The sequence below is a fragment of the Acartia tonsa genome, chromosome 9 (assembly GCF_053477335.1).
Source record: "Acartia tonsa isolate MP-2025a chromosome 9, ASM5347733v1, whole genome shotgun sequence".
Lineage (NCBI taxonomy): Eukaryota > Metazoa > Arthropoda > Copepoda > Calanoida > Acartiidae > Acartia > Acartia tonsa.
In genome coordinates this window covers 22758421-22786129 of record NC_137268.1, presented here as the reverse complement: position 1 = coordinate 22786129, position 27709 = coordinate 22758421, and the positions used below count along the sequence as shown (strand labels likewise).

Below are 27709 nucleotides of genomic sequence, written 5' to 3'. Positions count from 1 at the left end.
ACTTTTAGAACAATGAATTAGTGAAATATATTCTTCAAAATGAAATGAAATTACAAGATTTAAATAAACTATTCTAAATATTACAATATTTAAAGTTGAGATATATTTGAACTAAAAAAACGTACATAGCTACATTGTATGTATTGATACAGATGCGTGCAAAAGGGGAGTGTAATGGGTTTATTCACCCCCAGGCAAAATTAAGATGGGCTGGATAGTAATACACCCCTGTTCATCCCCCTATACAAGGGAGGGGTTAAAAATTTGAAAAATTATGAACATATGTTAAGTAAAAATACACCCCAATTGTTGTCTGTAGTACAACCCACTAGAGCTTACACCCCCTACCATATCCCCCTTAATTTTGATTTGAGGATGAGTAATAATTTCCCCCATCCTCTGGAGGTAAAACCCTCTGCACGCCATTGATATTAGTAGTTTTATTGAACAAATAAAATTTTCTTTAAAATTATTGAAAAAGGACTGGTCTCTAATAAAATGCGAATATTTTATTTCAATTGATTAACACAAATTACATTTAAATGCTAGTTAAATTTGTTGATTGAATGATTATAGAATGTCGTTGTCCAGATGTGGGTCAGGTGAATGTTCTATATGGGTTTCAATTCCAGAATCTCCGCTTGACTAAAATATTAAAAAGTTAATAATTTTTATTTGACCAGCAGCTATAAAAAATAATTTCTATTTTGTTAACTTAAAAACTTTTGGTTCAAACTAACAATATCTAAAACTTTTCAACCAACAATTTCAACCTCTTGAAAAAATAACTTTGTCTTTCAACATTGGTGATGTACATCAATTTATCGTTCATAGTTTAATCCCTTAATCTATAGATACAAGCAACTATTGCTTTATGAATGGGCAGAAATGCTACCTGTAGATTAGGTTTGGATTGCCTCATCCGACTACTTCGAGCTCTAAACACATTTAGATTATTAGATAAATAAGGATACAAATAACTACGATAAGCAGTTATCATAGGAAACGAAAGGGATTTTTTTTGTATATTTTGTATCCTTAGAATTGCAAAAGCATGAAACTGTAAGTTAAAGATAAATCAAATTGAAGTAGAAAATGTTATATTACTATTTAAAAACATTTTAGTATAGTTATATATTTTCAAGGTTTATATTCAATCATATTTTTTTTAAACACTTCTAAAAAAAATGGCAATAAATTGGCAATGATACCTGGCACTAGTTGCTCGAGCACTTTTAATTCTGTCTTGAATAATCTAAAAAAATAGATCTCTCAAATTGTACATAACATCAGATCTGTTTTTGTAAGGGATGGGGAATGGTAGGAAAGCTAATGTACCGCTAGTAAATTAGTGGGTTAAAATTATATGTGTGAGGTGGGTAAAATTTTTTTAATAATCATAAAATTAGTCCCCATTAGTCAAGGGTAAAGCAACAAAAATTAATTAGATTTTGTATTTATGTCAATTGATTTACCCCTAAAATGGAAGTATAATGAAAAGAATTATTAGGTGGCATATAAATCAAAAACAAAGTTTAATAAAAATGTATTTTTGATGTTTATTTTAGAACATGTTCAGCAACGGATAAGCAAGTCATGTGGCGATAATGCTCAGTTGGGATGGGGACCATCAGCGTTAAAAATCCCCCGTTTATGCTAGATAAATGTTTCGGGGATTTCAGTAAAAGCTCAAAAGACTTTAAATACAAACCTCTGTACGTCTTTTTTCAGCTTCTGCTTGTTTAAAGTTTATCATCTCTTGACTAATCTCAACCTAAATATACAAATTGTATGTAAAATTTTTTTTTAAAAATGATGACAAGGCCTATAAATGGCAAACAAAAATCTTTAAATTTTGTCGAAAATTACTTAAATACAGGATTCTTTTTACGTTAAGACATTATTATTTTGGAGTTGTTTCACTAATAACATTATACCTTGTGTCCCTAGGATTTCATAATTTAAAAACCAAGTAAATAGGATTATTATGTCACATACAATAGTATTTTTTTAGCCAAACATCATCATGTTTAATGGACAAAGGCACTTTCTGTATTTATTATAGAGTTGCTACGCTTTCTAAATCTTATCATGAATCATAAAGTTTGATTATAAGATACATCCATTCCAAAGAAGTTGTATCAACTTTTTTGCTTTTTATTTAAGATAGCTAGCCGGTCCTTTCAGTAAGTAGTAGATGTAAAATTTTTCATAGAATTCAGATATGCAATCGGTTTTTTTGTAGACCTCTTATTTTTTAAGTAATTTAAGTTTTTTAAAAAAATAATTAAGTCGGTTTTAAGGTACTAAAACGCAACAAAATAAAAGAAGAAAATAGCCAGTATAAACAAAAATAGTAAGATCTTTAATTTGACACCTTACTTTTAAAATTCTGTTGAGTAATTGATGAAAAAATCTATTTTTTTAACCTCGGTTTAATCAAAACATTAAACCTAAATATTTTCTCATACAGACATAAAAAATATGGGTTCATATATACCATTAGAATGAGAAAAATAATATGAATCCATTGTAAGCAAAATTGAAAAAGTTTAAAAAATTGTAATAAAAAATAGAAAAAATAAAAAAGTTATTTTAAGAATTGTAACTACTAAACTAGCCAATCACAAATCGCAAAAATTGACTAATCGGGAAGCTTAATCTATAAAATTAACCTATAGAATTGCCAGAAAAAAAGGAGAACGTTCATACAATATATACAACTAGCGGCTACGCCCCTAGAGGCCTCTAGTGGCACTTTAAATGTTTTTTGTTTGTTAAAGTTTCTACGATAATTTTTTACGTACGATACCTCTTTATTTGACGTTGAAGTCTCCCATAATTTTTTTAAAATTTCAATTTTTTGTCATTTTTCTTGGGAGGGTGGTAGTACCCTCCCCCAAAATAGTTAAAAACCTTCCCAGGACATATGAGAATCTACCCTGTTAAGGAGAACCCGATCGGTTTAGCGGTTAGCGAGATCCTTCGGTACACACAGACAGACACACAGACAGACACACAGACATCCTGTTACTTTAGTATAAGGATAGATACTACAATAAATATAGTGATATTAAAGAACATGTAAAGAATGAAAAATTATGAACAAATATGCATCAGTCTGTTTATAAACTTCAAAACAATGCAGTTAAAAATACATTATTGTTTCTTGTGTTTAAAAAATATCTGCTACATTGTATTGTCTTTTGTTTAGGTTTTGTTCAGGTTTGGTTCAAGCTAACCCTTTAAAGCCGAAAATTATGATTCTTAAAATAAACTTATTTTTTTTATTATAGTTTTATAAAACTTTTTCAATTTTGCTTAGAATAGATTCGTAATATTTTTCTGATTCTAAAGGTATATATGAACCCATGTTTTTAATGTCTGTTTGAGAAAATATTTAGGTCTAAAGTTTTTATTAAACCGAGGTTAAAAAAATAGATTTTTTCAATAATTACTCAACAGAATTTTAAAAGTAAGGTGTCAAATTAAAGATCTTACTATTTTTGTTCATACTGGCCATTTTCTTCTTTTATTTTGTTGCGTTTTAGTACCTTAAAACCGACTTAATTATTTTTTTAAAAAACTTAAATTACTTTAAAAATAAGAGGTCTACAAAAAAACCGATTGCATATCTGAATTCTATGAAAAATTTTACATCTACTACTTACTGAAAGGACCGGCTAGCTATCTTAAATAAAAAGCAAAAAAGTTGATACAACTTCTTTAGAAAACTTTTCATGTAAAAATTTAATTGCTATCATTTGTATGTACAAGAAATAGTAGAAATACCAAGAAATATTATCAAGTGATCAAACATGCGTTTGTACATATGTCGTAATCTAAACTTATATAGTAGATTTTTATCAAATAACTCAATCGGATGGCCGGACAGATAGACATTTCATAGTTATAAAATAGCAGCACTAAACGATTACAAATTCTTAATTTTTTAGGATATCTTACAGAACCCATATAACAAAAATAAAATTTTATAAGTAACCTGATTTTCTTCTAGTTTTCTAAATCTCAAGGGTGGGTGACGTTTGATCAAACTCTCCGCGTTTTCTTCCGCCGGCACCTGCAAATATGAAGTTACAGTATTTATAATAGGGAATCAATGTAAAAGTATAGATATATAATAACTACCTACCCAAAACGCTCCATTCTTTTTTTAAAAAGTAATATAATATCAATATAAATCAAAATATAACATTATGTTTTAATATGTATATATAAACCCCGAACCACTTCATTATGCAATCTATATTTTCCTGGATATTTTGTCTATGGTAGTCCATAAGTATACAGTTTTACAGTACATTGTTTCTATTTGTTAAAGCAACACGTATGATAAAAGAAAAGATTCTTTTTAAAGTAAAATGCTTATGTGTCGGTATGTATTTCTTGTATTCCCCGGCAAGTTCGAACCCATTAATCCCTTTTTCCTTACACCAGAATTCCCCAGAGAATGAGCGTGTTACGTGGCATTCCTAACTATCTCCGCGCGTGGCTTGTAAACAAACAAAAGAGACGCGCACTTTTCCTTTGATAATTCCCATGTGAGGAGCTACGTGAATGAAAATAATGTATTGCTTGAATATACATGCGCTCTGATATGTTGAAGATCTCAAATAAGCCTTCCTGCTTAGTTTGACATCATATGTGGTAAGAATTTATCTTTTAATTCTTGAAAATAAGCGTAGAATGGTACAATTTTATGAAGAAATTTAAATCATTAATTTTTCAACAAATAGACCATTTAACTGCTAAGTTTTGATATACGAATATTTACTTTTATATCGTTGATTATTTTATTCTAAAATTATCAATTTCTGATGCGATTTAATATGATTCGTGCCAATTTTAAGTTTTTTAGAAAATTCATATTTTTTATTAAATTAAAATCACGCAACCTTGATGCTAAAAAAATAATAACAATTAATTTTATGTAATTAATTCTTATATTTTTGTTTTAGACTTACTGTTTTCATGGTAATAAATACACATTCGTAAACTTCACTATGTTGGTCATTCGGGAGGCTTCGAGATAAGATTTCGAGAACGGCTAGGCATTGCGTTCCGAAACAATGAAAACAAGACAGAACAGATGCAGCTAAGAAGAATCTGTGAAGTTTTGTGAATGTGTTGGTTGTGATACCTTACCACACATTATTATAGTCATAATCAGTACAGTTAACTTTAGTGACAATCATGGGTCCTAAAAAGAATAAAGGTGATCAATTGAGAAAGCGGCTGCGCCCAGCCGTTGATGCCCTAACCAGTGAGCTAAGTAGAGTGATGAAGTTGGTCAGTGATACTTCAGAACTTGATGTTAGACATCTCACTAAGGAGTCAATCCTTGTCCACGACAAGTTCGAAACGTTCGACAGCATCATGGACGGTTTTAACAAGCTTGGTTTGAGAATCCAAGAGCTTGATGAGTTTAGTGACATTTATTCTGATATAGTTACTGTGCAAAAAGACTATAGTGCCTTGAAGGATGCTCTTGATGCTATAGAAGAGCTTAGTGACATTCAAAGTGTTGTTGATTTAGTTGGTGATAATTTGCCTAACCATTAGGCTGAACTATATGATCGATGCTTGAAGATCGTGAAAGTTATTAAAGGGTCATATTTTCCCTTGCCCGATCCAATTATAAACACTTTGTCTGCATTGATGAAACAATTGGCTGAGGTTAAGCTTGAACCTGTGAAGCCACCCACGACGACGGCGGGTGCCCCAGCAGCATCGCCATTTGTGTCACCGTTTGGCACACCACAGTTCGCCACCGGTTCTATGTTCACGCCAGGATATATGAATCGTGTTGACGAGCGGCTTCTCCCCTCATTCGACGGCCAGGAAGCATCTTACGTAAGTTTTAAGGACAATTTTAAAAAGCTTACTGTAGGACAGGACCCGTCGTATTTGCAGTTATTGTTGAGCAGTGAGAAGGTCTGTAAAAATAAAGAGCTGAGACTCCAATTAACTCAGATTCAATCGCATGAATCTCAGTGGGCTTACCTTGACTCGCGTTTCAAGTCTAAGACACGTCAAATGCTCTGCCTTTTCAACCAATGGGAGAAAAAGTCTAAACCGTCGGATTCCAACCAGATTGTGACTGTGTTAGCAGAGTTCGGTGGTGCAGTTAGCCAGCTGGAGCAGCTGACTAAAGATGATGAAGATGATGAGGTTACCACCAGCCAGTGGTTGACCGTGATCCTCCTGGAGATGTTATCCAAAAAACTTCCTCGAGACTTTCAAGACAAGCTTAATTTGGCATTGGGCTCAATGGACGTCCCAAATGTGCCAAAGTTGATGCAGATTATCGAAGAGCAGAGGGGCGCTATTTTAATGCGGTGCTCGACTGATATGGACACCCCCTCTAAGAAGAAAGGTAATCCTGCGGCAGCAGCTACAGCCGTAGGTAAACCTGGGTCTCCAGCAAAGACCAAGAAGAAACAGCCTTGCCCGTCAGAAGGTTGCAGTTCTGAACACTTGTTGTTTAAGTGTTCCAAGTTTAGGGATCTGTCTGTTCCTGAACGTAAAAACTTTATCAAGAAGATCGGCGCCTGTCTGCTTTGCCTTCAAAGGGGACACAGGGTTGCTGATTGTCCTAAGGCCGATAGACTTGGCAGCTGTACCATAGACAGCTGCAACCAGCCTCATAATTCATTATTACACGAATCTGTTGCTGGTGGACAAGTTGCGGCAGTTTATGAATCACAATTGTTCAGCAAGAACAATTATATGCTGATGTTGCAGCAGCTCCCAGCCGTGGCGGCTGACAAACGCCAAGTCACCGTCAACGCGATGTGGGATAGTGGAGCAAATCTCACACTAATTTCTAGAAGTATCGCCAAGAAGTTAGAGTTGCCATCAACTGGTTGCACAGCTACTATTTCTTTGGCGGATGGAAAGAGCCAAGCATGTCCTACGGTTAAAATTTGCTTGGTTGACCGCAACCGGAATTGCCATATTCTGGAGGCGGCGGTAGTGCCCAGCATTGGTACTGACGAAGGGTTACGTTCTATTGATCCTGCAGCCGCCGCCGAGATTTTCGATATGAAGCCTGATAATTTCTCTATGGTTGATGGTAAGATAGATGTTCTTATTGGGCACCTGACACCAGCTATGTTCCCGTGTGCAGATAAAATGGTTGGTGATTCTAGACTGTACAGAAGCTTATTTGGTACAGGTTATCTAGTTGTGTCTGCAGACGGCAGGACTGTTGCTAATCCTGTCGCTTGTAAAGCTACTAAGCTAGAGGTCAGCAAGATGGAGTTCCTTTCTACGGAGAGTCTGGGAATACAGCCGCCATCAATGTGCAGCGGCTGTAGGAACTGCTGCTATTGCGCTGCCATTGCCGCCGGGCAGTCCGCCTTGGACGTGCGCAAGCGGCAGCTGATTGAAGAAGGTTTGACGCTGGATCTTGAGAGCCGTATCTGGACGGCTTCATATCCTTATAAGACGCCGCCGAGTGTGTTGTTTGATAATTCGGAGCAGGCGTACAAGATTTGCCTGCGTGACCGGCAGAGAATGGTCAAAAAAGGCGAATATGATACTTTCTGCCAAGTGTTTAATGAAGCTGTTTCTCGTGGTGTGTATGTTAAAGCATCGCCAGAAGATCTGTCTTATACTGGGCCTGTTTATTATTCGAGCCTGGTGTGTGCATATAAAGAAAGTATTCCCACGCCGTTGAGGATATGCGCCAACAGCAGCCTCTGTTGCAAGGGGATGAGTCTCAACAGTATTATGATGGATGGGCCAGTTCCATTATATTCCCTGATGCACAATCTTATTCGGTTCAGAAGCTACAAGTGTGCGCTTGTGGCTGATATCCAGAAGTTTTATAATAGTTTGTTAGCTACCTATGAAGATTCTCAGCTGAAACGCGTATTTTTTGCTGATACAGTTGATGGAGAGCCGGGGGTTTACCTCACCAAAACTGTTAATTTTGGCGAGGCCCTCGCAGGCGATATGGCCGTGACCGCCCTCAGACTCACTGGTCGTATTTTTGGTGGAAGATCCCTGCAGGATGTTCATGATGTTTATGGATCTGAGAAGATTAAAGGTTCTGATGTTGTAGCCAATCAAGATGTGTGGAGAGATGTTCAGCAGCCGCTCAGATCTGAATTTGTGTTGTATCAAGATCCTCCTTCTGTAAAATTGGAGACTTGTACCTACGTAGATGACCACTTAAGCGGTCATAACAGTAAACCTGAAGCTGTCCAGCTGGTCCGAGAGCTGGAGCAGATGATTGAACCTGGAAATTTCAGATTTAAATCTGTTATTTATTCTGGAGATGATGTTGACAGAGCAAAAGTTTTGGGCATTGTTTGGGACCCAAAACAGGATGTATTGTTTTTGCCTGTTAGAGCCAACCACGGCGCGAAGATTAAAGGTAGAAAGTTACTGGAGGACCTGGACTTGGAGGATCTCTGGAGAAGTCTACCTGAAACGATAACTAAACGAGAAGTTTGGAGAATCGTACAACAATTGTACGACCCGTTGGGTTTAGCTTCACCATTGTTGCTTAAATCCAAGCTATGTCTATGCTCAGTTTGCATACATGGATGTGACTGGGATGATTCCATACCTGGAGAGTTGAGGTCTGAGTTTGTGAGCAGCCTCCAGGACAGGGCGGCACTTGGAAATGTGTCGTTCAGACGTTCGATGGTTCCTGATAAGCCATTGGGGCTTCCAATGGTAATTGGTTTCTGTGATGCATCAAGCTCAGCCTATGCAGCCATTATTTACCTGAGGTGGCCAATTGCTGGAGGATTTGATGTAGTTTTGTGCTGCGCCAAGTCACGTGTCGCACCAGTTAAGATGGAGTCTATACCGAGGTTAGAAATGCTATCTTGTCTAATCTTGGCAAGGCTTGTGGATACAGTTGTCAGAGCCCTACCATTTGACATCTCTGGCAAAGTATTTTTTAGTGATAGCAGCTGCGCCCTAGCACAATTATCTAGTGACAGTGTTATGCTAAATGTCTTCAACAGTCATCGTGTTTCTGAAATACAACAGTTGACGAGCCCTGAAGATTGGAGATGGGTACCTACCCAACACAACATTGCGGATTTAGCTACGCGAGGTTTGTGTACAATTGAGGATGTACAACCTGGATCTACTTACCAGGAAGGTCCAAGCTGGTTGCGCCTGGAACAGGACCAGTGGCCCGTTAAAACGGCGGGTGAGGTTAACGCATCTATTCCTGAGAGTGAGCTTAATCCAAAGATGGCGAAGCTCAAGTGCATGTTCACACAAATGGTGGACAATGATTTCTGGAGGTCGCTGGCAAGGAGGACCTACAAGCAGGCAAGAAGGACTGTAGCTGCAGTTCTTAAGGCTGCTAACCTATTCAAATTGTTACTTGTCAAGAAACGTGGTGTTGCAACAAATGAGGATGGTGGTAGCAACAATGATAGTTCTAGGTATTATGAGAACTATACTTTCACAAACACTTATTTGGATTCTGTTTGTGACCTGTTTTTGACATCCTTCAACCAAGAGAAGGAAATGACCATGGACGCCGAGGGGAAGTTCGATTCTCTTCAGCCGTATCATCACAAAGTCCAGGTTTGTTGGCCCATAGTGGGTCACGATGGATGTTTTCCTCTTCGGACATTTACAATACTTAAAATGGCCGCCAGAGGTGACGAAGCTCTTGAGGCCGCAGCTGGAGGCCCAAGGAAAGTTATGAAGGACAGCCCAGGTGTTGTCTTGCTTAGCCGCCACAACAGGCTGGCCAAGCTGATACTACAACAATGTCATGATGAGCTGGGCCATGGAGGCCACAGGAAGACTTTGGCTCAAAGCCGAAGGTATGCTTGGATCACACATGGCCTTATGGAGGCTATGAAAGTGGTCAAGAATTGTGCTGCATGTTCCATTGAGTATGCTAAGCGTTCGAGTCCCGCAATGGCTGAGATCCTGCCCGATCGTGTGGAACCGTCGGTGCCTTTTCAACACGTCCATATGGACCTTGCTGGACCCATAGAAGTTGTGAAACCTGGCGTTGGCACCAGGAAAACCAAGACAAAGTACAAAGTCTGGTTGTTGATAGTAGCTTGTAGATTTACACAGGCTGTGTTTATTGATGTTTTGACAGATTATTCAACTGAAGCCGTGCTGGTCGGCTTGAGAAAACTTCAGGCGTTTTACAATATGCCAAGAAGAGTTACAACTGATCGTGGTACCCAATTGGCAGGTACCAAACGCATTCTAGATGAACTTTTGAAGGATACCAGGATGCATTTTGAGTGGCATCTTGTGCCCACAGCTGCACATTCATTTGTTGGCACTGTGGAGAGACAGGTTGGGCTGGTCAAGCGAGTATTGAACAAGAAGTTGGCCGGAGCTACCGTAACCTTCAATGATTTACTGTTGTTGTGTGCTGAGACAGCTAGAGTGCTGAATTCTAAACCGTTGACTTATGCCACTGCTGGCGAAGATGTCAACACCTGGAGAATTATTTCACCTGCTGATTTGCTTGGAGGCAGGACAAATGATGCAATCTGCACGTTTGAAACCGGTTGCAAGGAAAGGATTACCAAGAGGTTGGAGAACTTGGAGGAGTTGACCAGGCAGTTCCATCAAGTGTACAAGGAGCAGCTCATGCCCGAGCTGTTGAGGTCCATCAAGTGGCGCCGCAACGAGGTGCTGCTTGAGCCAGGAGATGTGGTGCTTGTTGATGACAGCACAAGTTTGATGAAGAAGTTTAAATTGGGACGAGTTCAAGAAGTGCGCCCAGGTGGAAGGACCGTGGTTGCCAGATACAAGTTATCAGACGACGCCGCCGCCACAGATAACGAGATTTCCGCAAGACGACTACTGAAGATCAATCTACCCAAAGTTTAGTATAAGTATCGTTCTTGTTTAACTTTGATTTTATATTTTTCGGTAGATTTATCAGATTTTTTTCGAAAGACAAAAAACGCAATTTTTGATACAATTTCGTTTAAACTTTCAAATCGATGCAAGATTTTTTTCATTTGAAATGCAAACTTAAGTTTTTATACGTTTTCACAAGTTCTTTCAATGATTTAAGTCTTTCCGAGACCTGGGATTTTTTCGAGGAAAATTTCCTAGGTACCTATGCAGATATAAACATTTTTATCCTTGTTGGATTGAAATTTGATATGATAAGGAATTAACAAAATGAGAGTTGATACATCATTTAAATATTTCTTTATGAATTTTATTACAATCACATAAATAATTTAATATTACATACATATTAAAATTATTACTATTTACCTTTGAACTGATGTACCTAAAGAAAAAATGCAGATTTTTTTCGCGATGAATTAAGTAGATTCTTTGACTTTCGTAGAATTTAGCTTAATAAGACCGCTTTACGACGTACCTAAGCTCTGTTTCCTCGGCCAGGCCCGACGCAAAACGGCAAAACTAAAGCATAAAATATTTTATTTTTGATTTGATTTGCTTTGATTGATGAATTTAAAAGTTTCTTTGAATTATTTCATGATTCTTTTTATTTTTGTTTTGAATTAAACATCACTAATTATGTTTGTTTCAGTTGATGCAGCCCTGCGCCAGAAATCCTGTTAGAAATTATGCAGTATCAAAAGATGTGATGGAAAGTCATAACGTCCAACAGGATAGCTGGCACAAGGGATTTATTATTATTTGATGGACATTGTTAGTTTGTATCTTGAGGGATTCATTCTAACTGAGGCCCAGATTGCCTTTAATTATGACTGTATGAATATGTATATGTTGCTTTCTTCTTAAAACAGAGAGAAATTGAAGATTCAGCATTTTAGAGAAGTTCTTTTCTTACATTGAGCTTTTGTTTTATTTTAGTAAATTTATTTTGCATATTTCAATTGCAATTTTAATTTTACGCAATTTTGATTCACGAAGATTTAAAATTATGAAATTTTAATTTTCCGAAGTTTGATGATTTTTTTACAGTCATATTTTATTTAGATTTAAGTATCTATTTTATTAAAGCATGTTTAGATTTAAGGATCTTACTTATCTTATCTGAAGGATGTTTAGATGTAAGGTGAATTATTTTTCTGTCGGAGAAAAATTCTAATTATTGAGAAGTTTTTATGCAATTTTACTTTTCTTTTCTAGCAAAAAGATTTAGTAGAAGAAATGTTATTATTTAATCTTTCTTTCTTTTGATGAAAAAAGTTTGAGTTGATTATTTAATTATCGATGCGATTTTTAGTATAAAAATCATTTACCTATTTTATTATGTAGGTACCTAATTGAAGTTTAGGTACTAATGATTATTAATTCATGTATTCGCAATTACATGGTCTGTAATTCTAATTTTATTTGAGATTATGAGGCCATGATATAATGAGATGTGTGAGTGGTAAATGTGCAATTCATGAATGTTGAATGCTTTTCCCATTCCTTATTCCTGTCCTTATGTGGTAACTGAGGCAGTTTGAGTCGTTGTGGTATACGTAAGTTTCCATAACAAATTTTAGGCCTTATGGCCATGACATTTTAAACTCTTGTAATTTATGCGTTATGAGATTGTGATTTCGTGGACACTGTCTGCACGCATGTTGCAAAGATGAGGTATTGTGTTCGATTCCCAGTGAATAGACGGGTGTGTGTTGGTATGTATTTCTTGTATTCCCCGGCAAGTTCGAACCCATTAATCCCTTTTTCCTTACACCAGAATTCCCCAGAGAATGAGTGTGTTACGTGGCATTCCTAACTATCTCCGCGCGTGGCTTGTAAACAAACAAAAGAGACGCGCACTTTTCCTTTGATAATTCCCATGTGAGGAGCTACGTGAATGAAAATAATGTATTGCTTGAATATACATGCGCTCTGATATGTGGAAGATCTCAAATAAGCCTTCCTGCTTAGTTTGACATCATATGTGGTAAGAATTTATCTTTTAATTCTTGAAAATAAGCGTAGAATGGTACAATTTTATGAAGAAATTTAAATCATTAATTTTTCAACAAATAGACCATTTAACTGCTAAGTTTTGATATACGAATATTTACTTTTATATCGTTGATTATTTTATTCTAAAATTATCAATTTCTGATGCGATTTAATATGATTCGTGCCAATTTTAAGTTTTTTAGAAAATTCATATTTTTTATTAAATTAAAATCACGCAACCTTGATGCTAAAAAAATAATAACAATTAATTTTATGTAATTAATTCTTATATTTTTGTTTTAGACTTACTGTTTTCATGGTAATAAATACACATTCGTAAACTTCACTATGTTGGTCATTCGGGAGGCTTCGAGATAAGATTTCGAGAACGGCTAGGCATTGCGTTCCGAAACAGCTTATATATCAATTGAAATCTATATTTTTTGATTTTCTACCGATCCACTTCATTATGCAAATCAAAATAAAATCAATGGGAAAACGTTTGTTTTGCACTTTTCTCCACTTTTCAAAATTGATAATGATAAAATAACAATTTTTTAAGGGATTTATGCATTAATTATAATGATAAACAGTTTTAGGTAGATTTTAATGAAATTTCTAACTAATAGATAATTTTAAAAATGAAATTCAATCCCTATCACTTTAGAGGACAGCTGCTGACCCCCAGTCTTATGAATGAAGCTAAATACATGTTAAAGATAAAAATAACCATCAAATGTACACAAAAATGTTTTTTGATGTGTTAAAAAAATCCATTTTAAAATCTTTATTTTGAGGATGATGGCCTTAAAGATGTTCTTACTGGTGGTGATGGTGAGCCAAATGTTATCTAAGTACATGACCATTACAACAACTTGTCTATTAACCTATGTACCATTTTGTGTAGTCATAGCAGCCTCCAATAGAGCCTCACGACATGAAACATAACCATTATCAAAAAACTACATTATTTACTTTATGAATTTTAGTAAATAAAATTGTATTTTTTTTCTTTTTTAATATTGCGTGGCTGGATGCTGCTATGACTACAAAAATTGGACCATAGTTCAATATATAAGTTTTCATCATGGGCATGCACTTTGATAACATTTAGCTCGCCATCACCACCAATATGAGCATCTTAAAGGCCATCATCCTCAAAATCAAGATTTTAAAATGGATTTTTTTAACACATCAAAAAACATTTTTGTATACTTTTCAGGCTAATTTTTATTTTTAACATGTATTTAGCTTCATCCATAAGACTGAGGGTCGGCAGCTATCCTCTAAAGTGATAGGGATAGAATTTCTTTTTAAAAAATATTTATTAGTTAGAAAAATCATTAAAATCTACCTTAAACTGTTTTTCATTATAATTAATGCATAAATCCCTTAAAAAATTGTTATTTTATCATAATCAATTTTGAAAAGTGGAGAAAAGTGCAAAACAAACGTTTTCCCATTGATTTTATTTTGATTTGCATAATGAAGTGGATCAGTAAAAAATCAAAAAATATAGATTTCAATTGATATATAAGCATTTTACTTTAAAAAGAATCTTTTTCTTTTATCATCGTGTTGCTTTAACAAATAGAAACAATATACTGTAAAGCTGTACACTTATGGACTACCATAGACAAAATATCCAGCAAAATATAGATTGCATAATGAAGTGGTTCGGGGTTTATAAATATGTTTATAATATGTAATATTATGTTTAACTTGTTTATGATTTGTCTAATAAGAAGAATAAATCATTTAAAACACAAAATAACTACCTACCCAAAACGGTGGAAACTCTTTTAGTATGTTAGCAAATTGCCTGTGGCTGTGTTTTTATTTCCGACTCCGATTAGCTGATTTCAAAAGATCCAATACAAAATCGGAGTAACATGTGTCTGTAGTAAATTTTGTGTAGTAAGTTGTTGAAACTCATGATATCATACATTTTTAATATAATTTTACCAGAAATCAATATCCAATCTATTTTATTAGTGTGCTAACACAGATACTCTATTAATAATTCTATATGTCTGTGCATTGTATTTCCTCAAACCTATTTATGGAGCTTAAAACCCTTCTCCATAATTTAAATTTTGGAAAAATAAAAATTTAATAATGGAATAAAAAAAATCCCAACCATGCAGGCCCCTATCCCTACGGGATACTTTCCATGCGGGCTCTTCTAACCTTTACTTCCCCTAACCTTACCCAAACATAAGATTTAGTCAAGTTGTTTTGGTAATAATTCAGCCGTGATCACTTTTAATTCATATCATATTGATGACTTTAGTATTGACTTTAAGGCAGGTCAATAATATGTTATTTTATAATGTAACTGCTCAACTTATGGATACGACTGTCCTAATTGATTTAAGCTAAACCAATTACTTTTAGTGTTGTATTAAATAGAAATCGGTATGTTATTACTTGGATGTTGCACCAGATTTTCATGTACACTAATAAAGCGATACTCGCAGCTGGCTAAAATAATCCACCATCCACCTCTTTACCTAATTTATTCTCTACTACTGGATTTATGAACTGGCCAATAAATTAAGTACATATTATCAACCTAAATTCACGACAAATATTTCCCTGTCAATAATTAATCCATGTATATAATCCATGTAATATATCCATTTTATGGGTGACAGACACCACTACAGATCAAGAATGTACAAAAGTTTAAATGGATACAAAGATAAATAACAACTAAAATACTGCTTTTTCAAGTTAGGAATCTCATTAATCTTTACATTTAAGTAATAAACCTTTCATTAAAATGATGAAAACTCAAGAAATACTCGTATGTACAAATACTGTACAAAATTTGACCCTGAATTACTTCCCATCATTCTATGATAAAGAATTCATAACTAATAATTATCATTATGTTATTGAAAATCAATAAATCCAATTCATATGAATAAGTTATTATATTATTTCTTTATTCCAAAATTCAAGTAAAAAGTCTAATTTTGTTGTATTAAACTTGATTTATAGAAATAAGGTTAAAATTTGTCATGTTCAATATGATGGAATTTTAAATTTTTCTTGCAATGATTATATGATTGTACGAAACAAGAAAGAGGATAATGAGCTGTCAATAAGTTGAGTGTCCAACCGTTTCAACCACTAATAGTAATCTACAGAAGGATAACTTTGTGTATCAGTATGTTAAGGATGTACATTAATTTATCGGATTGTACCCAAGTGTTATTGGAATCATCAGGCAAAGTTTAGATTTGTAAGTTACGTTCTTACTTATTGACTCTAAACGTAGAAGAGCTTTGCTTTTAAAGTTGAGAGAAGATTGTGGTAACAGAACGTAACATTTTTAACGTAATATTTCTTTTTAATGACTCCATGCATAATTAATAATATTGTATTTTCTAATTAAAAAAGTATTAATATTCTATAATTATAAACAAACACGTACTTTTAAAATAAGTAATTATAAAAACGTCTAACCTTTAAACGAGGTTTGTATATAAATGTAGCAAAATTATTACTCTATAACTTACTTTGTCCGTCTGTCTGTTGATCTGATTGTATATTATTTTCATTAGAAAATTTAAGGGAGGGGGGGGGGTCAATGGCATAATAATTCCTTCGTTCTTCTTACAAGATTTTTCGGTCCTAGGACAAACGCAGGAGTCCCAAACGACGGAGTGGACACTCAACCTAACCTAACCTATTTTAGACCATCTCATAGGTTTTTTCAATACCTTACCCCTGCGGGGGGCTTATTAATACATTCATATTCTAACATAACCCAATCTGTACAGAAATACTTGATTAAATTATTAATTTTATTACTGCGTTTATCCACTCCGACGTTTGGGAGTCCTGCGTTTGTCCTGGAGCCAATTTTCCTAGAATATTAGCTTTTCTTGAAGAGTCATAAATACAGAATTTAGGCAAAGATAATATTAAATTATCTACTTAATTATAAATATACCGCTCTTTTTAGCTTCTTATTGATGTATATATCCTTATACTAAAGTTACAGGATGTTTGTCGGTGTGTCTGTGTATCTGTCTGTGTGTCTGTACCGAAGGATCTCGCTAACCGCTGAACCGATCGGGTTCTCCTTAACAGGGTAGCTTCTCATAGGTCCCGGGAAGGTTTATAACTATTTTCTTGGGGGAAGGGACTCCCCCAACCCCCAAAAAATGAAAAATCCCCCCCCCAAAATTTTTTTTTTTAATTTTTTAACTAAAATTTAAAATGAGGGGGGGGCACCCCCCCCCCCTCAAAAAAAAAAAAATTCTTTTTGGCCCCCTCCAAAAAATTTTTACTTTTTCTTTTAAAATCTAAAATAAGAAATTTAATTATTAAATTCGACTCTCTCCTCCTCAAGTTCCCCCAAGAGGCCTCTAGGGGCATAGCCGCTAGTATATACATAAATCATTGAAAGTATATTTATGTTTATTCTTAGCTCTCCTATCAATTTAAAAAATTCATAATTGATTTTTGACGACAGCAAATGATATTTTTCATCATTAATTTTTCTAGTGCCAAAGCTACTTTATCAGTGTTTGTGTTCGTCTGTCTTTAAAGATGTAATGCCAGTACGGCCCCCCTTTTTAGTACTTGACCCTTAACAAATAAACAAAGTCCAATTCTACTTAGTGAATGTATAAATCGGGATATGACGAACAAATATTTAAATTGGAAATTTTAGAATTGTCCCATTGATTTCAAACTTGGCATGATGATTTCTGGAACAACGAACTGCAATGTTATAAGAGAAGCATCTCTAAAATAAAGTCCCAAAAATATCAGTATGTCCCTAATCAGTTTACTGTATTTAAGCACACTTGCTACAAATTCAGATACAATTCTGTTTAGACTAATATTATAAACTACATCTTAAGTTCTGGCACACTTCCATCGCTAATGTTATTTTGTCCTATTGTCTGATTCCATAGCTTCGCTTTTGTTTCTATGTTCTCTTTCTTACTTCTGCACATATGTTTCCAACAACCTTTGCTACTTTTGGACTTAATCTTTCTTGTTTTATTAGACGTCAATCGAAAGTCTTAATCTATAAATAGTAAATATTATAAGTATTATATACGTTCACAAATCAACAATACTAAAACAGTTTAATTAAATACACACTCACATAAACTTTGGCTCACTTTTCTAAATGTCGTTTAAAAATTACCCCTACTTAAGGTTAATGAGTTTCTATTTTTTTATGGAAAAATACTTGACTTTCATATTTTTTAATGATTTTTTTAAGAATGAACCTTTGGTTGGTAGAGCTTCGCATATTAGAATAAAACCGTTACCTCATAAGCTAAATGATTGGGCCCTCTTCCTTGTGAAGATTCTAGAGATGAATACGACCTCTCCGAGTTTCCAGAGTCACCCTGAAAAAAGAACGGTTACATTTAATAGGGTCCCACGACAAACGCAGGAGTCCCAAACGTCGGAGTTAACACTGGTTCAGTTTCAGAACTTAATAAGAATGTGTAAATACATAATACTTTTTGTTTAAGAACATACATTTTAGAATTTGATAATATTAATTCTTGGCTTATAATATTTTACCTTTTTAATCATTATTCCAAAAATCAGATGAATAGAATAATCATAGGAAACAAATAATTTTTGTCACAAAGATTGAAATAGACAGGACAAATGCCTAAATTAGTTATGCACGGACGTTCGGACTGACAATAATTATAGAACAGCTTTGCTTTTTAAAAAGGTACAATCTTCAAAGGTTCTTCCTTCTTAAATACGATTAAACAATGCAGACACACAAGTTGAGTATTAGAGTAGCTTCACCAACAAATTCTAGTCAGACACTTAGGCTCTTCCACGCTTTTTGAAGGATGTAAAATAAGGGGTTTCACATGTTTAAGGGGGGTAATCTAATGAAATTTTAAAACAAGGGAATAAAACGAGGGGTTTTTAAAGTTTAAGGGGGGTAATCACCCCTTTACCCCACCGTTGGACGTCTATACACACTCTTCACCTTCTCGTTATTGTCTAGCACCATGCCAGGAATAGGGATATCGTCAGCCATATTGTTATCCTCTAAAAAATATAAATATCTTTAGTTATATAAACACGTTCTCTCATTCACTGGATATAAAACTTTAAGGGTTTTATATTTTTTAATTGGATTGTGCAAACTAGCAGTTTCCAAACTTTTCCACTGATAGTTTTAATTAAATATAGAATCTGTATTCTAAGTTGATGAATTTTCTGCTTATTTATAAATGATATTGTTGAAAATCAAAATTAACATTTTTAAAATAAAAAGTATTGAAAAAATAGAACTACTCTTTACAATTATGTTTCATTTAATTTGTTAACTGTTTTTCTAAAGTCTAAAGTACACAAATTAAAAAAATATTGAGTTCATCTAAAAAAAGCATCATGATAGAAAAAAAATTAATTTAACCAGATAATTATGATTCTATAATTTAGTAATACTAAAAAAAGTATGCATCATTCTTTTTTTAGTTTTTGAAAGTAAATCAATAAAAGCAAAAATGCAACTGTACTTGATTTTAAGCAAACAAAGGGTTTTACTTTCATAAATTCCGAATTACTACAAACTCTCACACTGAGACATACACATCCAAACTTACACACACCCACACATAAAAATGTGCCAACCTTATTTGCTTAAATGCCTTGGCCTAATTATTAAAAGTGTAGCGTAGCAATGCTATAATTTCAGTATGCCCGTCGATTCAAAATATTCTTTTATGAGGTAGCATTTTTACAAAGTATATTGCTCTTTATTTATTCCATTCCACTCTCATCACGATCAAATAACTAAATTGTCACATAAGCTTTGCACTTCTTATTTAATAAATATAATTATCTTTTTATTTCTGTTTTAATAAAAACTTTTATTTCACTTATTGTTGCTTTTATTACTTATGGGTTTTATTGTCCTTGGAGCCTAGTATTAGTGTCTAACTTTTTATCTTTGTGACGTAACAAAAATAGAAGGATGAGAGGGGAGGTGGGAAAGGAAACCCCTAAAAAAGAGATGGATTTTTGTTACGTCACAAAGATAAAAAAGTTCGACACTATTACTAGGTTCTTGTCCTTGTTAAATTTATAATGGAGTCAAATAAATGTATGAATTTTTTTACATTGCAAAATATGAAATAAACCAATTTAACAAGTTTATCATTTTAGGGGAGCTGCGTAATGGTTCCAAGAATAATAGTGCATATAGGCAGCCGCGTGAACCAGCCGAAAGTTTCAGAGAAAGTCTCGCAGCTTAGAAGAAGAAATGGACAAAGCCATGGCCAGCTGCTTTCTCACTAAGCCATAGCCGCACACAATCGTAAAATATGAATTCAGCCACTCGGAGTCAAATCGACCGCCAAACGTAGCAACAAATTTTTTACATAAGTACATACGAGTGGCTGTACTTAAACTTTAAAGCAAATTAATTTAAAAGTACGAAAAAATTTTAATTTCTCATATCAAATTTTAATAACGTTTACTAAAACATGAAATATATTACTGAAGTGTGAAACATTTTTTTCATATATATTTTATATATGGGTATATACCAAATAAGTATATACATATATTATATATTACTTCAATTAAAATAGGTTGATTATCATAGTTAAGGGAACAAGTAAATTTGCGGATTTTTTGCAACTTTTTATGCGTGCATTTTTCTAAATTGCTAAACAAAATACTAATATGATATCTCTTTTAAAAGATAAAGCTAGATTAAACAATACATGTCAATAACAAACACCTGAGGTATTAGGTTAAGTAACACTCATCAGACAACCAACTCTTTGATTGCACGACCTTTGTCAGGAAGTCCTAACTGTACAAGATAATAAGTTGCGCCTGTTTTGGACCAAGGCATTCTTGAGCCACGGTCTGGGGTCAATAGATTAACGATTCGTTTATTTCCGATTTATGACTCAAATAAATTTTGGCAGGTAAAATTTAGAAAGCTAAGCCAAACCTTTGTTAATAGGATAAGGATTTTAAAAAAATTTTGATGAGCAAGTCAGACAAAGATTAAACTGTATCTTTTTTGTATCTGTCCGTTTTATATTTCTTAGTTTTGCTGTTAGGAAATTGCGATTGAAACCGGCCTCTAATCAAAAAATAATTTTTTGGATAGTTTGCCAAAATTCTAAACTACAAATGTCTTAAAACCGACCAATCAAATCAATGATGGTTCCAATTTTGAAAAATCCACAAATATTTCTCTATCTGTGTCACTATATTGCAAATTTCCAGTGCAATTTATATAATTTTGTATGATTTATTAAAGTCTTGCCGTTTTACAAATGATTAATTATTAAAAATTAAACTAGATTTGACCTCCTTTAACAAGAGCCTATAAATTCATTTTCGTTGACAAGTAAAAAAGTTGTTGAAATTATTAAAATATGTAGTTTTCTTTTAAAATAGTGTGTTTAGCTAACAGTCTATCAATCTCTACACCTATTACTCTATCAATTAATATCTATATCAAGCTAATTGTCAATCATTCCATCTTTCAATGGATATATTAACCAACTAATTTATCCATCTATGTCTATATCTGTAACTAAGCCAATTATCATTATATATTTTCATCAATCTATTTTTCTATCAATCAATCTAACAATTGATCTATCAATCAATCTAACAATTGATCTATCAATCAATCTAACAATCGATCTATCAATCAATCTATCTAACAATTGATCTATCAATCAATCTAACAATTGATCTATCAATCAATCTAACAATTGATCTATCAATCAATCTAACAATCGATCTATCAATCAATCTATCTAACAATTGATCTATCAATCAATCTAACAATTGATCTATCAATCAATCTTTCAATAAATTATCAATTAATAAATCAATCTATCAATTAATAAATCAATCTATCAATTAATAAATCAATCTATCAATTAATAAATCAATCTATCAATTAATAAATCAATCTATCAATTAATAAATCAATCTATCAATTAATAAATCAATCTAACAATTAATAAATCAATCTATCTTTCAATTGATTAACGAATTAGTCTAACAATCAATCTACAAATCAAACTAACCTGTATTTTCTTCGAGAGTATCAGCAATAGCAGCTCCTACATCATTGTTTGAAGAATTTGGAATATCAATGACTGTGTCTTGCCTTTTATGTCAACATAGTTAAATTTATGTTCAATAAGGATGAAAACATTCATGAAAGCGCGGCTATAAAATCAGAAAGTAGGACCAAAGAACATTTCCAGTTGTAGAGTGTAAGAATTGAATAGCCAGTTTATTAATTTGATACCGACAACGCCACCTAGAGGCCTAAAAGAAAACTTTTAAAAGGCTAAAAACTAACCCTGTAGAACCTTTCCATTCTCTATTTAAGACAATATTTCGACATGAACATTTTTCTCAAATTGTATTGCTATTTCCATATAAATAAAACTATTCCTGCTGGGCTTACAGCCCATTATAACAGCCACAGCTAGCCGTTGTGAAGGTATTGGCTACACTTCAGTGAAGAAGCTTCTTCTTGTTTGGTTTATAGTTTTGTTAGCTGCATATTTTGTAACAACTTAACTTAATTCTTTTAAAAATTGGAGTTTTTATGAATAAAATATCACTAAAAATACAAAGGAAATGTCACAATGTCTTCTAAATTTGATGTGAAATATTTTATATATTCTTCAATTCATTTGTCATTCTTATCTTTATCTGAAAGCTCATTGGATTTTGAAGGTTATTTTTTCCAAATACAAAAACATTAGAATGGTTGTTAGATAACTTTTTTCCCTCTCTTTCCCTCTTTAAAGATTTCCTAGATGATAGGGGTGAAGCCAATAGTTAAGAGTATGTCAAACAATTATTTTGTCAAGGTCCAAAAAGTGTATGTGATAAAAGACAAGACAATTAAAGAAAAGCTTCGCTTCTTAATACACTATAGCGTGCATATATAACATTTGTATGAAAACTATTAATATAAACTAAACTATATATATTATTGTATGTTCACTATACTAAATACCAAAATTTAATATTTCTTAATGTTAACTCGAGGAAAGCCGGGCCATTATTCAGTTTTTAAATACATTATTTTCTCCATTTTTAGTGAAGCAATTCCTTTTAAATGATGGTATGTCCGTATGTCCTTGTTAAAAGTTGATAATTAATGATACAGTCCCGATAACTGTAAACTGAGCACTTGACTAGTTATTGGCAAGATTGAACTTGAGTTGTACTTGAGACATTAGAAATTATGTCCTAAACTACTAAAAAACTAAAGTATTAGATTTTCAAAGTAACAATTGGGGGAATTTCTTGTTCAATAAACAGGCTTATCTTTCAACTAAATTGATAAATAGAGCATTGTCACTACGTTTTTTGATATTTTAAAAGTGTTATTTATTAAATTTTCACCTCAATAATAGGCAATTTTTACAACAGATCAAATAAATGTAATTAAAAACTGTAGTTGAGATATAAAATGTTGATATGTGTGTAGTAGACCTTTCTACATACTCAACTATTATTATTAAATACAAAACCAATTCTCTCTTTCTTTTTCTATACCCCCCCATCTCTCTCTTTCTCTATCTCTCTCTCTCTCTCTCATACTCTCTCACTTTCTCTCTAGATATTATGTTATAGAAAGACAGAAAAGAGAGAGGCAGAGAAAGTGTAATAGAGAGAAGAGAGAGAAAGAGAGAGAAAGAGAGAGAGAGAGAGAGAGAGAGAGAGAGAGAGAGAGAGAGAGAAAATTTAAAAGAATTTTATAGTTTACCTGAATAATAAATAAACTTAAAATAACAAGAACAACTTTATCTATTGCATTGGTGGCAAAGGAAAACTGCATCAGTTCAGTAATTACTGAAATTTTAAGCTTTAGACACAAAAAACCTTACTACTTCATATAACAGAATGATAAATTAAAAATTGTAATCAGATTAACATTATAAACAAATGTAGCACCATATTTATATTTTCTAGATGCATTTTTAATTTCGTTTCTGTTTATCTTAAATTTTATCTCGCCGCGTAGAATCTTTAATCTGTCTCTGTCTAGAATCTACAGTATAGTGTCTTAATGGACGTACTGACATTACCTAAATAGAGAGTGGCTGCGCTAAGAAAAATACTTTAATGTTGTTTAGCTTTCTAAAAATAATCCTCGAAATTCAATTATTGTATGTTGGACTTTAGTAAAGCGTTTGATTTTAAATACAATCTTATATAAGGAGTGCTTTCATTAAAACAAAAAAAAACAAAATAAACTTCAAGTAAAAAATTAGAAATATTAAATTAAGATTTTATATTTTTTCATCAAAAGGTACCTTATTTGACAAACGGACGGGCATATCCAGATTATAGAGCAGCTTCACTATTAAAACTGACTAGACTAAAAAGCAATTAATACAAGTCATTTTCTAGGTAAATGTATTTCATGATCTAAGTTTACATTATTAATATAAAATTTTTATAAGGCATGTAGACATTTAATGATTTGATTAGGGATATGGCCTCTATAAAAAAAACTACGTTTAAGCTATTTGAAAAATTTGCTTCAAAAATGTCGCCGGAGTCCCGGGCTAACAAAACTGATTTAATTTTGATTAATACATATATTATTTTTGTGTTTTTTATTTTAATATTCGTGAAAAATTGTCTTATTACGATGCTATACATGATTTTTCCGTATGACTGAGAACCAGTTATAATCCTACGGATATAAAACGGTATCGAATCCATAATGGATAAAAAAGATGAGTTTTTCTACTGTTGCCATATCCCCTTAAGTAGACATATATACTTATTCATCATTAAAATTAATTGAGTTATTCGGTAAAAAGTAAATGTAAAGAAATTTATCATTTTAAGATTTATATTTTAAATTTATTAAGATAAGAATGGTAATTTTAACTATAGCAACTTACGAAAAGCTAGCCATATATTATTAATTTTGAATACAAGATTAGTTTATATATGTATAAATTTCATTTTTTGATATAATTAATATGAATTTACAGTATTTATATTTTTAAAGGAAACCTGCTCCAATCTTACAGGGATATTTAAACTAAAGACAAATAAGATTATCTTCCATTGATGTATCCCTGATTTGACTATTGATAGAAGCTTATAGTGCCTATAAATGAATGACGTCATACTGGCCTACAATTGGTCAATCAAAATATTTACTAGCTTGCCATTGGTAATTTACTCTGTGTATTGGCGTATGATTGGTCATTTGCATAGAATGACGTCATTTTTTACAGGCACTATAGGCTGCTTCTAAACTAATGTTAGCTTCTACTATTATGGGATCTATCAAATATTATAAAAAATTAAACATTAATGTTCTTTTCTTTTCTAGCCAATAATTAAAAAAAAGATTTAAATTAATTGATTTAATTTCTGTATCACAGATTTTTAAAAATGATTATGACAACTTAATATTTAAATTTTAGAATGAATCTCTTTACATTGTTTATAAAAAGTGACGCCATACAATAAACAGATTTATTAGCAATGGCAGACCAGTATACATTTTAATTGACCACTGGTAGGCCAGTATGACGTCATTTTTAGAGGCACTATGAAATAAGAGATATAAGTTTTCCGGAATTTTAATGTAGGGAGTAGATTTGAAATCTGCATCAAATTTTAAGGATTTTTTATAAAATTCGTTTTTTGTAAAATTCTTTATCTAAAAGCGAAAATACATTTTAAGTTAATTAATTTTGACCAATAGGATAGGTGGATTTTAAACTACCTGCGCTCTAATTGGTTGAATGATGTACGACATCCAATCAGAGCGCAGATTTTTTAAATCCACCAATCACAGATGCCAAAATTAATTAACTTAATTTGTATTTCCGCTTTTAGATAAAGAATTATAGAAAAAACGAATTTTATAAAAAATCCTTAAAATTTGATGCAGATTTCAAATCTACTCCCTACATTACAATTCCGGAAAACTTATATCTCTTACTATGAAAAGCTTCTTTGGAATAGTTAAAGACATGATCCAAGTTTATAATAAATTTATATAATTGAACAAATTTTTTAAATCACTTTTATTCTAAGAGGAGAACTTTTTTTCTATTTACAATCACAGCAACTGCTTGATATGTCACGTACTAGTTTTTTACTTTTTATGTTCAGTGATGTCCATGAAATCACTAAGAGAGGCTTTGATACCATTGAGGATCTTGGCTTTTGGTCCATTGTCCAAGACGTCTCTAAGAACAATATTGATCTTACATACAGCTAATTGTGACGTCATCTAGAAGAGTCTTCCCAGCGGTAAATAATGTCACCAAGGAGATATTACTTTCTTGACAAACTATAGTGACGTCATCAAGAAAATATTAGATTTTGACAGCTGTAAGCGACGTTATCAAGAAGATATTAGATTTTGACAGCTGTTAGTGACGTCATCTTCACAGCAACAGGTTACTTCATCGAGAAGAGCCCTGGCTGTCTTCACAGCTGTTAGTGACGTCATTTTCACAGCAACAGGTTACTTCATCGAGAAGAGCCCTGGCTGTCTTCACAGCTGTTAGTGACGTCATTTTCACAGCAACAGGTTTCTTCATCAAGAAGAGCCCTGGCTGTCTTCACAGCTGTCAGTGATGTCATCACAGCCGTCAGAGCCCAGGTTTGCTTGCCCTTCCTCTTCCTCTTGGTCCTGCAAAAATCAATAAAATTCAGTTAAAATCCCCTAGAGAAACAAACATACAGACATTTTTGGAAAAAGAAGTTGCTTTGCTAAAACGCAAATAACATATTAAGTAAAATTTACCTTTTAAGGAAATGCCTAGATTGAAATTTGAACTACGTACATATCTTTTTCATTTAAAGAGTAATATAAGGAGAAAAAGACTTCAAAGAATTACGTAATTATTGCTTTGAAAATGCGAAGCTAATCTATATTAAACTATATTTTGTATATTGTATTTTGTTCAAGAACTTGTAATGTGTTAATACTTTATAAATTCGACTGTATTTATAAAATAAGAAGCGCTGCTAATATATAACTAGGGTACGTCTGTACGGCCGTTTGTCCCTCCGAATTTCTGTCACTTCAACACAACTTATCTGTTTTTTCTTATGACAGTTTACTGTTCTTTTTTCACTGACTCTAAAGTTAAAGACCAATGCAAAGCTATACTACAAATCACTAGGGTCTTAAGTCTACACTGTTAAAAAAAATTTTTTTTTTAGCATCAGATAATACTATATATTCTTCACATTAATGTATAGTACCAATCCGTACGTTATAGGAAAAAAACCTTATTACAATACAAGGAAGATTCCAATACTGTATTGAGCAATACTTGGTGTTCTATGGAGTAACATGTAGTACTAAATAATGTATTTGTCTGTATAGTATTATCCAATACGCTCTTTGGAATAATATTCAATACGGTAGAAGTAAGTTTTTAATACTCTCCTTTGCAATTTTTGATATCCTCTATCATAATTTTTGATACTCTGTAGGGTATGAAACTGTTTTACTTTGGATGAAAGATCAGTTTATAATATATGATTATTATATGTACATATACATTTTGTTATATCAACAAACATACCAAGTAGAGCAATAAAACATTAATTTAAATGTAAATTTAGTAAAAAAAATGACTTTAAAGATGTTTAGGACTAAACATGATCCTTAAAAATAAAAACTATGGTCAGTCATAATTACAAAAATCAAAACTATAAATCTGAGCATAAATAGTAACATTTCATCTTTGTCTAAAACGACCAAGCAGAAACACTTCCATGAGAGGTATGCACCAATGGTGTCTGTTTC

The 27709-nt window shown here is 32.9% G+C and overlaps 2 protein-coding genes across 3 annotated transcripts in view; both read right to left on the bottom strand.

Annotated features, from left to right (window-relative positions):
• Nucleotides 1–494: 494 nt before the first annotated feature.
• Nucleotides 495–26176, bottom strand: LOC145327439 (uncharacterized). The gene is made up of 9 exons (XM_080170989.1): nt 26043–26176; nt 21969–22051; nt 18887–18948; nt 18195–18275; nt 4004–4081; nt 1712–1774; nt 1212–1255; nt 896–938; nt 495–645 (listed from the first exon to the last, which is right to left on the bottom strand). The coding sequence occupies exons 1-9, from the start codon at nt 26174–26176 to the stop codon at nt 571–573; spliced, it is 663 nt and encodes a 220-aa protein (XP_080027115.1). The 3' UTR covers nt 495–570.
• The window catches only part of LOC145328530 (uncharacterized), a 32850-nt gene continuing 29451 nt past the window's right edge, over nt 24311–27709 (bottom strand). For both annotated transcript variants that reach the window (XM_080172242.1, XM_080172244.1), the window contains one exon: nt 24311–26581. In XM_080172242.1, the coding sequence (XP_080028368.1) occupies nt 26489–26581 (93 nt within the window). In that variant the 3' untranslated portion in view covers nt 24311–26488. The remainder of the gene's footprint in view (nt 26582–27709) is intronic.